Below are 13,325 nucleotides of genomic sequence, written 5' to 3'. Positions count from 1 at the left end.
CCTGAGTGACCTTGCAGATCTCTCTCACTGCCTCAGTTCCCCATCTGTGCAAGGCCGGCTCCAGGGTTTTGGCCGCCCCAAGCAGCCAAAAAAAAAAAAAAAAAAAAAGCCGCGATCGCGATCTGTGGCGGCAATTCGGCGGGAGGTCCTTTGCTCCCAGCGGGAGTGAGGGACCGTCCGCCGAATTGCCGCCGAATACCTGGACGTGCCGCCCCCCTTCGGAGCAGCCGCCCCAAGCACCTGCTTGCCAGGCTGGTGCCTGGAGCCGGCCCTGCATCTGTGAAATGGGGATAATTGTACTTCCCTAACTCACAGGGATGTTGTAGAGCTAACCCAAAATCGAGGAGGTGGTGAGGGGTTGAGGCTCATGGTGTGGCTTCCATCTTATGTATGCCTGACTGGAGGCTGGCAGGAAAGGGGTTAATGGTCACGCTGGTTAGAAGAACTGCATCTGCCTGAGCTGGGTCAGCTGTGGGGAATTTATTAATGACCTCCAGCTCCAGCCCACGGCAGGGGGCATTTGCTGTGGGGAGCCAAGCCACAGATAAGAGCTTAGCTGGAGTAAAGCCAGGCTTTGGATGTGGTTGAAACAAGCTGGGCCTTGTCCCGTCTGGCTGTGGGGAAGCCCTGTTGTACCTTAATTTGCCCTGTAAAGGGACAGGATGTTGACTTCTCTGTTTTTACAAGGTAGCCCACCACGAAGGGGGTACACGCTGCCTTGGGGCAGAGCCCACCTTGTTCTGACTGGCCTGCTGCAGTCAGACAGCGTGTTTACCAGGTACTGAAATAAGGAAAGGGTACGCAAAATGGGCTCACCCTTTCCGATGCTCCAGCCAGGCCAGCTCTGCCTTGGTTTTCTCCTGAAGGGCTTTTTCTCTGAGTCGAAGGAGGGCAGTCTGGTGCCGGGCTCGTAGTTCTTCTTCCCTCAAGTACTGCTCAGCCATTGTCAAACTAAAACGGCAAAAGGTGCTGGACCCTCCATAGAACTGACTGACTTCACTCCACTAAAGGCAGAAGCAGAGGGATGGATTTATTAGGGGGCAGCCATTGGATGTCCCACAAGTGTGGCATTGCAAATAAAAGCCACATGGGTGACTCCATGTGCAACGACTCGCAGGAGAGGAGCTCTGGAGCCCAAGTACCTGGCTTGTGGAATCCATTTGTTTGCTGCTGTCTCCTGAATCATCTGCTGTGAGTGTCTTGCTGTTGGGCTGATTTACTGAAGGAGGCAAAGGATTCAAGGATTGACGTGTGTGCAAAGAGTCCCCATGCTGTGCAGACAGGGATCCTAAAGAAAGAGAGCATTAAAGTCACTGTAAGTAAAATATTTCTTCATATCGGGGGTGAGGGGGGAAGTGATGTATCCTGTTTCTAAACTTTATAGCGTGGTTGTAAAAAATATAGATTAAAGCTAAACAATTAAACTTTCTAATATGCTTCCAAACAGATCAGTTCATACTGCGGTCTAGGCGAGTTAGCTTCCATTCCAAAATACTAGACAATCTGAGCACAGGGTCAGAAGCCTGCCACGCATTCATGTGTTGTAATCCCTGCTTTGACATTGACTCCTCCTGTGACCTTAGGAAAGTCACTTAATCTTTTTTGTCTCTGATTTCCCTGCTGCTATATAAATAAGGTTAATGACAGCAGCTGACTGAACTCCCAGGGTGTTCTCAGGGTTAGTGTCTGTAGAGTGATTAGAGGATATAAAGATACTGTTCTGACTAGTCATCTATACAGTGAGTTAAATCATTTGGGGCAAAATTGTCAAAGGTGTACTAAGAAATTTGATGAAATCGCTGCTCAGTGTCCCAACCCCAAAATGCTGCTCCACTTTTGGTGCCACTGTAGGGCATCTGTAAATTTGCCCCTAAATGCCACTAAATCATCTAACTGGATAGTCACCTTGTTGCTGGGTTGAGGAATCCAGGTTCATTTCCCCAGTGGATTTTCTCTCTGTGGCTTTTATGGCATCCATCACGTGGCAGTTGATTTCAGTTTTCAGTGCAGAGTGTTTTGGAGACCGTGCCCTAACGCTACCAGAGGTGGAGGGGAAAAGAAACACATTCATACATGATATTTTGGTGTATTAGCTGCCAGGGACAATAATAATACTTAGCTCTTAGAGAGCACTCTTCCTTGGTTGATCTCAAGTACCTTTCATAACAGCGCGTTAGTAATAGTTATTCTATAGTGGAGCTTCTATATATATGAAAAGTTCTTTTCTGGTACTTAGCTCAGTGCGAGGTTGGAACCAATTCTCAAGTACTTAGTCTATGCTACTTTAAATGAGTGTTAAAATGTGCACTTAGAAAAACACCCCTTCTTGGTAGGCAGTGTCCACGGTGCTGGTCAAAATGGATACTCCTTCTCTTCAGCAGGTAGCAATATATGGTTTATCCAAGATACCTGACTGCAAATCAAAGGAATTGAGGAAAGGAGGTTCCTGTTCACCAAAATAATAAATGAGATCTTTGAGCTATAGCTAAATGCAATTTTTCCTGCCACAGAAAATACAGCAGAGATCATGGGCAGCGGGTGAACCGGCCGTTGGGGGGCGGGGGCGCTAGCCCTGGCCCCTCCCTTTCTGCCCGAGGCCTCTTCCGTCCCCACTCCACTGCCAGAGCCCAGAGCACCCCAGCCAGTGGCTGCCTAAGCGCCTGGAGTGCCAGGCAGGCGGGGTGGCCCCCAGCCCTGGAGTGCCGGGCGGGTGGCATGTAGGTGGGGCCACGCCCGGCTGTTTGGGGAGACTCAGCCTCCCCTGGCCTATGATACTCGCTGCGCATGGCGCAGATGTTTCCCTTCAGGATCTGGGCAAAAATCAGGCCAGAGAAAGTTTGCAATTGCAGGACATATCGTTTACATTGGAGAACTGAAACCTCAAAAGGGCTAGGACACGAGTCTCATTCCCACATACAGCGCAGCTGCCATGCGAGCTATTCCCATTGTGATCCTGAAGAATATCAGTAGCAGAAACATGTTCCTGATGCCCAGTTCAAACACTCCAAAGCCCCGAGTCATTGAATTTGAACAAGTCATAGAGTAAAACAATCAAGCATCCCATTGTCTATTGCTTACTGTACCTGTCCTCGGCTGTATCACCTCTTTTGGGATCACCTTCAAATTGATATTCTGTCTGGTCTTGCTTAGCATGCTTCAGTCTTGCCCTCACAGTGCATCTGGCTTGGGAGCCATTCAGCCCCTGTAAAAATGGAATGAACCCCCAATGACAATGAGTGATCTTTACAAAAAGTGTCACCTTTCAGCCCTTTCTGTAATTCTCATGGGCTAGAACCTGGGTTTATACAGTGCCTTTCATATTCCAATGACCCCTAGAGGGTTGTATTGACTAATGAGTTAGATCAGTGGTTCTCAACCAGTGGGGCATGTGTACCCCTGGGGGTACGCAGAGGTCTTCCAGGGGGTACATGAACTCATCTAGATATTTGCCTAGTTTTACAACAGGCTACATAAAAAGCACTAGCAAAGTCAGTACAAACTAAAATTTCATACAATGACTTGTTTATACTGCTTTATATACTATATATGGAAATATAAGTAGAATATTTATATTCCAATTGATTTATTTTATAATTATATGACACAAATGAGAAAGTCAGCAATTTGTCAGTAACAGTAACAGTGCACTGACACTTTTGTATTTTTATGTTTGATTTTTGTAAGCAAGTTGTTTTTAAGGGAGGTGAAACTTTGGGGTAGGCAAGACAAATCAGAATCCTGAAAGGGGTCCAGTCATCTGGAAAGGCTGAGAGCCACTGAGTTAGAGGCTAGCAGTGAAGTGATTATGTAGACATATGGAGATATCCCACAATAGCTCACACAGAAGCTGCTCTGTTGACAATGAGCATGTCCCGTAATACTGTGGTTACCTCCTGGTCTTTCTTTTTAAAAAGCCAATGAGATGTTTATCTTTTACCAGGGCCGCTACTAGAAATGGACAGAAGAAGTGGTCAAAGCATCATACAAAGTATGGCATTCTTAATAATGCGGCAATGCCCTGGGACTGCACAGTGGGTCTGAGTCCAAGGCATTGTATTCATGAACATGGGACCAAATCCTGGGATCCCTTACTCTGGCAAATGCCCATTGACACCAGTGGGATTTTGCCTGAATTAAGGACCTGGAGACCTAAAGACAGAAAAACAAGCCATGCGCCAACCTCCCCAAATATTCCTTTTCTTTTTTTAATAGGAGACTCCGTGGTTCTGATCAGACAAGAGGCCTATGGGGTGCTAAATAGAAGCATGAAAGAATAGTTTACAAACCTTCAGGAGAAAAGTGCTCAGACACTACAGTGAAAGGTTCTACAGAAAGATGCCTGGGATAAAATTTTCCAAGGTGCCTGAGTCCCACCAACTGTCTATGGGATTCGATCACCAAAGAGACATGAGCCCAGATCATCAAAGGTATGTAGGTGCCTACCTCCCATAGGCACCCAAGTCCCATGGAAGCCAAAGTACCTCTGAGGATCTGGGCTCTAGTTCTTTGGAAAAATATCCCCAGTCTGCATTCTTTGCTCATTCGGGTGAGAGAGGCAGGAAGGTACTGGCCCCAGGTCTCAATGACTCCAAAGGTGATAGTGCCAAGTCTGGAATGGTGCCATTTTCCTGCTGCTGGGGCCACACAGATTTACCGCTAACTGATGCTTGAGCAACTCATCCAAAGACCTCTGGCTCTCTTGAGCTTCTAGCTTTGCTTTCTCACGCAGGATAGCCAGACGCCCTTCCTGTTGGAGCCGATCAGCCTAGATTTGGGAGAAAATTGTGGGACTCTTAAAATTCATGGTAATGAGCTAAAACCTCACCGTGAGCTCCTTACAGGGACCTTATCAATGCCGAGAGGTGAAAAACTTGTTCTTGCACTATTGCTATTGCAGGCAAACTGGTGCACGTAGCTCAGCTTTTACTAGAAACCCTGTGATAATAAATGTGGCTGGGGGGGATGAAAGGATGAATCATTCATATAAGGAAGTAGACTTCAGTTTCAAGTTCCAAACGTGGTGTGGGCTTTTCTTTACCTGATTGTGCGTAATAACCGTTTTTAAAACTGTGGGAAGTAACTTGCCTAATTCAACACACAATGCCAAGTTCCACTCTCATGAGCAGCCATGTAACCCTATTGGTTTCAGTAAGGTTGCCCAGGCAGAATTTGTCTCCTGTGGTTGAAATCTAATTAATTCTGGAGAAATAGCATCAAGGACTCTTTCACCATTGGTACAGATTCTGGGTAACAGAAAAAATACCCATGCTGTCCTCCGATCCCCACCACCGCTGTGGGCTTCATGTCATGGCTGCATTCTGCCCTTTTGGTGTTTGAGACCTGCTAGTGACCCTCACCTCCCACACAGCAGGAGCTGGGGCCAAAGTGCATCTTTGCAGGCAGAGGAAAATGCAGAGATGGAGTGATTATCTACAGATGTAGTCCTACACTCCCATTGACCTCAGCTGTAGCAGGTTGGGGAACTGCCACTTGCAGCTGAGGACACTGTGGCAGGTCTTCACTACGGGCGGGGGTGGGGCCGACTTACCCCGCTGTGAGGACGGCGGCAAAATCGACCTCCGTGGCTCCCCGTCGACAGCGCTTACTCCCACCTCCGCTGGTGGAGTAAGAGCGTCGATTCGGGGATCGATTGTCGCGTCCCGACGAGACGCGATAATTCGATCCCCGAGAGATCGATTTCTACCCACCGATTCAGGCGGGTAGTGTAGACCTAGCCTAAGTCTCCCAGGGGCAATTCAGTCTTGCCTGTTGATGCTAGAATTGGGCCTGCCAGTGGGGAACTAGGCTTAGCAGTTAACGATGGGTGTAGGTGTCATTGGGAGTTGACCGGAGGTGGCAAAACAGAGATCATAGACCTAACACTGCCAGCTGAAGGTAACCTGCTTTAAGGCATACATGGGAATATCCAGCATCTCTTTTCATGGAGCACTGAATCCACATTTAATTTTGCTTAGGGTACGTACTGTACCTTCAGTTTGTGAGCCAGCCTCAGAGATGTTTGCTGTATGTTTTCAAGGTGATCCCTGTATCTCTCCTCCAGATCTATGCATCTGGGATCTCTGCCTATGAAAGATGGGGAAAATAGAGACAGTATCTGAATTTTTAGCCACAAATTAATTCTGAAGAATGAATAGGACCCACCTGTACTCCTTCGATAAGGAATGCATTAGAGAAAGCATCCAATGCTTTAACAGAACTAGCCAATGGGTCACTAGCCAGAGAGAGTGGTATTGAGAGAGCTGTACTGATACCTGCACTTTCAGGTGTACTCCTTCAACAACTGCACATCCAGGATCACAACCACACAGCAGCCATGGCAAGGTGCAGAGTGCCACCAAGGAACCCACCGAGCCCCAGTGCTGTCCCAGGGATCCACGCAAAGAGGAAAGGGTTACTGCTCTGCCTATTCTGTGCTATGCACTAGCCCCCAGCCTGTCCCAGCTCCACAAACAGTGAGATCTGGAGCAGGATGTCCTGAGGCAGCTGCTGGTAGAACAGATGCATTCAGCCAAAACCACATCTCTAAATCTGTATAAATTACCACTGACTTCGGGCCCCGATCCAACCCTACTCTGAAGCACCTGCTTAAGTCCTACCAAAGTCAATGGGATTGAAACACTTGCATGTCACTACTTTGCTGAACAGGGATGGCTGGCTGGATCGGGGTCTTGGTCAGTGTTATGTGATATGTAATCTAGCAGCATTTTGAAGGCTACTTTCCATCAGGATCATGGGGCGGCTACTCCCGATCTCTGCAATGCTTTAAGGCTGGCCATGCCCTCCAAATCGCATATTATGACAGATGATGTGCGTTACTTAGCCATAGGGGCAGGTGGTGGCTACTCAGGAGGAAGGAAGAATGTGTACATGACCCCTAGCTGCTTCACTTCACAGACACCTCTTTGGATCTCCTGTCAGAGGCCTTCCTGGTTGGATTTCTGGCCTTTATTAGAGCAGTCGTGCCTCCCATGTGCTTGTGACAGTTTGGCTTTTACTCTGCACCCCCAGTCTGATTCTGTGAAAACCACGTTCTATCTTCATTTCAAGGGTGACCTTGATCACACCCTTCACTGCACACTGTAACCCTCATGTTGGCTTGCACTCTTGTGTTAGGGGGCCTACGCGTCCGACCCTGAATGAGGGAAGCATCCAGGGGGCATCACCTTTGAACGACTCTCCTCTCTGAGAACAGTGTGTTCCCTAAAAAGGGGGGCCAGGCTAAAAGAACCTGGTTCTCCCAGTTTGTCTCCTGGGCACTGGGATTTTAGCCACCTGACGAGGGCTTTGAAGCTGTCCAGTGAGTTGCCTGACAGAGGGGACTGAAACTTAATTTAAGGGCAGCGTCTGCACCAGGCAGCTCCTCTCTCTCAACAGCGGAATATCGCCAGGAACCAGAAGGACGGCAAGGGGAAGAAGGGCCTCTCTGCCTCCACAAAGACTGGGCCTAGGGACTCAGGGAATGGGTCAGCATAGACTCAGGGAGAGCATATAGGGCTTTGTTGGTTTTGATAGCTCTGTATCTCTCCTGTACCATCTAAGAATAATGTGAGTGTGTGGCTCTAACGGAACATGCATAAGCTACTGGATGGGGGCCAGTGCTGATCTCGAGGCTTAGTGCAGCTGGACTGTGGGGTCCCACCAGGGGCAGCTCCAGGCACCAGCGCAGCAAGCACGTGCCGGGGGTGGCAAGCCACGGGGGGCGGCCTGCCGGTCGCTGTGAGGGCGGCAGTCTGACTGCGTTCAGCGGCGTGCCTGTGGGAGGTCCGCCGGTCCCATGGCTTCAGCAGCAATTCAGCAGTGGGGACGCTGAAGGCGCGGCACCGGCGGACCTCCCGCAGGCATGCCACCGAAAGCCGCCTGACAGCCATGCTTGGGGCGGCAAAAAACATAGAGCCGCCCCTGGGTCCCGCATCCCAAAGAGGGGGTGCAAGGCAGGGGGTCTGCACCCCAGGAGTGTGCCTCAGAGGCCAGAGATAAAGACAGTGTCTGGATGCTGCCCAGACCGAGTGAGCTTGGAAGCAGGCCGCATCCAAAGGCTGGTGACCACCCACAAAAGGGAGAGGACTCAGCCAGGGCTGAAACAGTGCTGCATCCACAGGAAACCAATGTCTCTAGCCTAAGGAGCATAAAGTGATTTTGCTCCCTTCTATGCTATTGGATAATCTTTTAGCAACATGAGGGGCAGAGAAAAGGGGTGGAACTTCAAAGGGGGTGTGCCGGCATTGGGCCTGGATGAGGGCTGGCTGCCAGAAGTTAGAGCAGCTGGGGGCTGCTCTAACTTACCTGGGGCTGTTTCAGCCCCTGCAGCAGCGTGGAATCTGGAGGGTACAAAGCGGGGTAATCCCACCTTTTCCTCTTTCTCTCGGGGCTGCACCTACAGAACGCACAGACATAGAATAGAATAAAAGCTTTCAAACCTTGATCCACCAGTTTCAGACTTCTAGTGGCGCTGCACCTGTTCCTCCATGTGTCCCACTTCTCTCAGCACTGCACTGCAGTTGTGATTCTTTCACTTTGTCAGGGAGGAACAATCTCATAACCGCGGCATATTGATGCTGTTGCTTGTTCTCATTCTAGGCACTCCCATCTCAGCGCTACTTCCTTATTACAACTCTCCTGGCTGTTGCTCTCTAGGTGATGTAATGTTTACTAATTATATGTTCTTGGCTATATAAAGCTTCTCAGATGAATTTGTGCAGCCTGTTCAAACAGGTTACATACGTACTCTGAGCTGCGTCACTGTCAGAAATGAGTATCATAAAATGGATCATTATATGTATCGTAAGTCGAAATGGGCCTGATTTATCAATTTCAGAGCTGCATTTCCCCCCAGAATTTCAGGGATGTTTGCATTAAGGGGGGGGATAGCTCATGCTGGTATACTTTGGGCCCAAAGGTTCCCAAATCCCAATACTAGCTTGACATATGCAGGTTTTTAAAAAGCCAAAGCACTTTTTTTTTATAGGGGCTTCTATCAAAGCTGTAGAAAGTGTGTGGGTTTCTTGACCTAAAAACCATCATGGCATGTGTACACAGAGGTGGGGGAAATAAAATGTCAATGCCCCAAATTTATTCAGGCTTCCACGGGAACGTTGTTGCTATTTTGCGAGGTGATTAAGAGCTCTGCCGTCAGTTTCACTGACCTCGTGCGGCGTCATCAGATCTCATGATTTTAGCACAAGTCTTATGATATTTGGGGCTTTCTATTAAAGACCCAGCTTCTGGACTCAAGAGAAGAGTGCATGAGAATCTCAGCTTTTTTTTTTAATTTTTTTAAAAGGATGTTTCTAGCTCTCCTGGTTCTGGGGAAAAGCTTGAAAAGGTGAAGCAAGTGTGTCCTAAAGACACAGAAACCAGGAGGTGAATGAAAAGAATCCATCACTTTTAAAAAAAAATCTTTTTTTAAGACGATCTTGTGATTTTTGGGGTGGGCCTGACTCATGACTTTTGCATACTTGGGCTGGCCATACTGAGCTGGTGAAATGTTACAAGGTACTTTAGCCAAAGAGCAGTGGAATCTCACATTTTTAGTGACCTTGTAGGGAAAAGAACTGTTGATTGCATAGCAAGATCTTGCATGTATTGAAGAGAATAGCAGGGAAAAGACAGATGAGCAGTAGCTTAGCTTCTATTTGGATTCCTCATCACGTTCAACAGCCATTTCAGGGTGTCTCCTTATATAATTGTATATAGGGCAATTGTATATACAAGTGTATAAACTAAGGTTCTCAACATGAATTCTGCTTATCTGGTTGTTTAAAGGCACGCTAACCCCTGGGCCATTCCAAAGCTGTGGCCGGGAATCCAGAAAGGATTCTCCAGGATATAATTATGACTCTGAGGTAGCCTCAGCTTATCCTCCAAATTTGAAAGTTTTACGGCTAAACAGATTAGAGGCATCAAAATGCTACTACGGCCACAGTGAATAAATGATTTGCTGCATCACTTCCATCTTGTTTTATTTCTCTTGAACATAAGGTTAATGTGAGGTCACATTATTACTCACTGGGAGCTTATTGTTTCACAAAAGCACGTGGTATTGTCCATCTTGACTGTCTCGCTCCTGACTTTAAATAGTTTCAGGGACGTTCCCTGGCAGCGTGTGTGCAAGGAAGCTTGTTGGCAGCTTAGTGCGCAGAACCTCATTCATTGTGTGCAAGTGGTATGTGCCATGCAGACGCATAAGGAGCAGGTCAGATGCAGTTCTATGGAACCTGTAGAGGGAACTTGCCGATGCAGATGATGCAAGTGCACCTAATGCCTACATATGCCCAGCATGAAAGCAAGCTAAATAAAGCTGGACCTCATTTAAACAAACCCCACTCATCCAGCACCCTCGTGTATCCATCTTGCTATATCTTGATGCACTCTTTGCATCCTGCATTCAAAAAACCCCTTGTCTGGCTAAATTTCACAGCCTCCATTCTATTCCAATAGCGTTTAAAAAAAAACCACTTACCGCTACACCTGCATAATCGAAGCAAACCCTGTAGAATCCCTACTAGATATAATTTAAAAAGCTGGGCTCAAAGTCTAATTTTTCTAATCACTTGAAGTTAGACAGAAGCACTTACTGCTGCTTTATTCAAGGACAACTTCCCTTTATTCTGCCAGTGTCAGCAATCAGTCCGAACCAATTATTACAAAGATATGCACTTGCAACCTGAAATGTGTGTAAGTGCAACTTGGAGATGACTAACTACCATGTAGTATTTTTTTCCTTTATGATAGAATTGGAGTAATTCTTATGAAGAGCTTTCTTTTTCCATGTAAAAGAGCCTTAAGGAGGTTCAGCAGCCCAAGATCACACATACATTTGCACTGGTGCAACTACTGCTGGCATATTGTGTCCAATTCTGGTGTCCACAGTTCAAGAAGGGTGTTGATAAATTGGAGAGGGTTCAGCGAAGAGCCACGAGAATGATTAAAGGATTAGAAAATGTGCCTTATAGTGATAGACTCAAGGAGCTCAATCTATTTAGTTTAGCAAAGAGAAGGTTAAGGGGTAACTTGACTGCAATCTATAAATACAAATATTTGATAATGAGCTGTTTGGCCTAGCAAAGAAATCCAATAGTTGGAACTAGAAGCTAGAAAAATTCAGACCGGAAATAAGTTGAACATTTTTAACAGTGAGAGTAATTAACCATTGGAACAATTTGCCAACCATTGTGGTGGATTCACTGACAATTTTAAAATCAAGACTGGATGTTTTTTCTAAAAGATCTGCCCGAGAAATGATTTTGGAGAAGTTCTGTGGTCTGTGTTATACAGGAGCACAGACTAGATGATCACAATGGTATCTCCTGACTTTGGACTCTCTAAACCTCTGAAAGGGATTTATAATCTCACAATTGAATGTCCAATCCCCTGTGCCATGATCACCTTATAGGAGGAGGGGAAAAGTCAGGTCAAATTTGAACCAAGCTTTTCACAATTTCAGCCTGATGATAAATGTTTCCATGAGTTAAGGAAATCAAAATCCAGTGNGTCACAGCTCCAAAGAGCACCTCTTTAGACATATACACATACACACACACACCACACACAAAAAGTATGTTTTAAAAACCATGTGTATTGTGTTCAGTACAAGAGGCAGGACTGTGCAAGCGTCTCCCAAAGAAGTGCCTTGGGGGTCACTCAAAAGTGGGCTGGACGGAGTACAAGCCTTGAGAAGTAAGGGCTCTAAATAATCACACAGATCTAATCTTTTTAAAGTGAAACGTCAAACAGCAAAAGCCCCGCTCCCACTCCTGACGTTTTGAGTCTGCATGCATAACTAACTTAATATGACAGGTTTCAGAGTAACAGCCGTGTTAGTCTGTATCCGCAAAAAGAAGAACAGGAGTACTTGTGGCACCTTAGAGACTAACAAATTTATTAGAGCATAAGCTTTCGTGGACTACAGCCCACTTCTTCGGATATGCATATGCATCCGAAGAAGTGGGCTGTAGTCCACGAAAGCTTATGCTCTAATAAAGTTGTTAGTCTCTAAAGTGCCACAAGTACTCCTGTTCTTCTTTTTGCAAAATCCCGTGGAAACAGTTTGTGATGGGGAGGGGAAAACATCCTCTGCATTGTTTTCAGCCCAAACATTTCAACATTGCACTAGTGCAGGAGAGCCTGAGATGGAGTGTAATTAGGAACAGATTGTAGCTAAGTGAAATTGATTGGTTTACTTTCATGATGTTGGCAGTTTTGTGTATCCTGTTGAATTGTAGCCTTTGTGTTTTGGGTCTGTTTCCCTATATAAGTAAATCTGCCTGGGACCTGAGCACTTCCACATTTTTGGCTTGTCTTCATACTGTCTACCTCTCAGAATCACTTTGTCTACTCTCGCTGGCTTCTGACCTATTTTGTGCTTATTTTTAAATCCTTTAGCACAAGAGGTTGGCCAAAATTCCATTGATAGGCCCGATTCAACTCCCCTACTGCAACGCTGCACAGTAGTCCAGGAGGCAGCCAAAATTTCTACCTATGGCCGTTTCCACAGTGACAAAGCAGTTGGCTTCTGCTGCTAGTTAATGCGAGTAGAGCTAGGCAGGGAGATCATTCCAATTGGAGCATGTTAGCTATGGTTCCAGCCTTTACGTGGGACAGAGAAATATGAGCTATTAAATCTTTAAACTATAGCTGGTCAAAGTTGTGAAAATCTCCATAAAATGTAATTTCCATTGTTCAACAGTTACGTTTGGATTGAATTCCCCAATCCACTGCACTTCTAATGTGCAACCAGTGGTGCAAGACCAATGCTGGTTACTTTAGTGTAGGAGACACACACGTGCCCAGGACACTTCCTGAAGTGGGATGTTTCAAATAGCGGCATGCTAGAGCTTGGGAGAAGAGTTGCTGTGACACCGAATGAGGGAGTGGGGAGGGGGGTCTCTTCCTGAACAAACAGTCCATGGTCTGATTTATCTGCCGGATAATGAACAATGCAAACAGTCCTCTCGAATGGGGAATGGTACTAGGTCAAAGAAGGAAAGTTAGTAGTGATGAGAATCAGAGCAATTTTCTTTATTGATTCAAGGGGAAAGCTACACTTCCATGCCTCCCACTGAAAGGGGGCTCATCGCAAAACACTTTAAAGCCAGCTGGAAGTCAAAGACCAAACTTGTTTGAGCTTTGCTAGGCAACGAGGTTGTAAACTGTTGTGAAATACATGAGGTGATGCTTATGATCTTAAAGCAAAACACCAAAGGAGTCTTCTCTCAAGCTCTTCAGTCTGAGGACAATTAATGGAAGCAGTGATGTTACAAGTCTCTGCCATGCTTTGATTCTATTAATTTAATCACTTCTCCTCC

At 46.5% G+C, this 13,325-nt stretch overlaps 2 protein-coding genes across 3 annotated transcripts in view; both read right to left on the bottom strand.

Moving 5' to 3' along the window:
* The window catches only part of LOC117867248 (centrosome-associated protein 350-like), a 32,257-nt gene extending 23,660 nt beyond the window's left edge, over positions 1 to 8,597 (bottom strand). For both annotated transcript variants that reach the window (XM_034752124.1, XM_034752125.1), the window contains exons 1-7: positions 8,439 to 8,597; positions 5,990 to 6,084; positions 4,655 to 4,765; positions 3,084 to 3,202; positions 1,906 to 2,036; positions 1,143 to 1,288; positions 817 to 1,004 (exon numbers count right to left, since the gene is read on the bottom strand). In XM_034752124.1, the coding sequence (XP_034608015.1) occupies positions 817 to 1,004; positions 1,143 to 1,288; positions 1,906 to 1,978 (407 nt within the window). In that variant the 5' untranslated portion in view covers positions 1,979 to 2,036; positions 3,084 to 3,202; positions 4,655 to 4,765; positions 5,990 to 6,084; positions 8,439 to 8,597. The remainder of the gene's footprint in view (positions 1 to 816; positions 1,005 to 1,142; positions 1,289 to 1,905; positions 2,037 to 3,083; positions 3,203 to 4,654; positions 4,766 to 5,989; positions 6,085 to 8,438) is intronic.
* Positions 2,353 to 13,325, bottom strand: part of LOC117867196 (centrosome-associated protein 350-like) — a 46,542-nt gene continuing 35,569 nt past the window's right edge. The window contains exons 12-16 of the mRNA XM_034752022.1: positions 8,305 to 8,395; positions 5,990 to 6,084; positions 4,655 to 4,765; positions 3,084 to 3,202; positions 2,353 to 2,413 (exon numbers count right to left, since the gene is read on the bottom strand). Of these exons, the coding sequence (XP_034607913.1) occupies positions 2,353 to 2,413; positions 3,084 to 3,202; positions 4,655 to 4,765; positions 5,990 to 6,084; positions 8,305 to 8,395 (477 nt within the window). The remainder of the gene's footprint in view (positions 2,414 to 3,083; positions 3,203 to 4,654; positions 4,766 to 5,989; positions 6,085 to 8,304; positions 8,396 to 13,325) is intronic.

This window comes from Trachemys scripta, chromosome 17 (assembly GCF_013100865.1).
Source record: "Trachemys scripta elegans isolate TJP31775 chromosome 17, CAS_Tse_1.0, whole genome shotgun sequence".
In the NCBI taxonomy this organism is placed as follows: domain Eukaryota; kingdom Metazoa; phylum Chordata; order Testudines; family Emydidae; genus Trachemys; species Trachemys scripta.
Note: the sequence above shows the minus strand (reverse complement) of the source record. Positions and strands in the feature narration are given on the sequence as shown.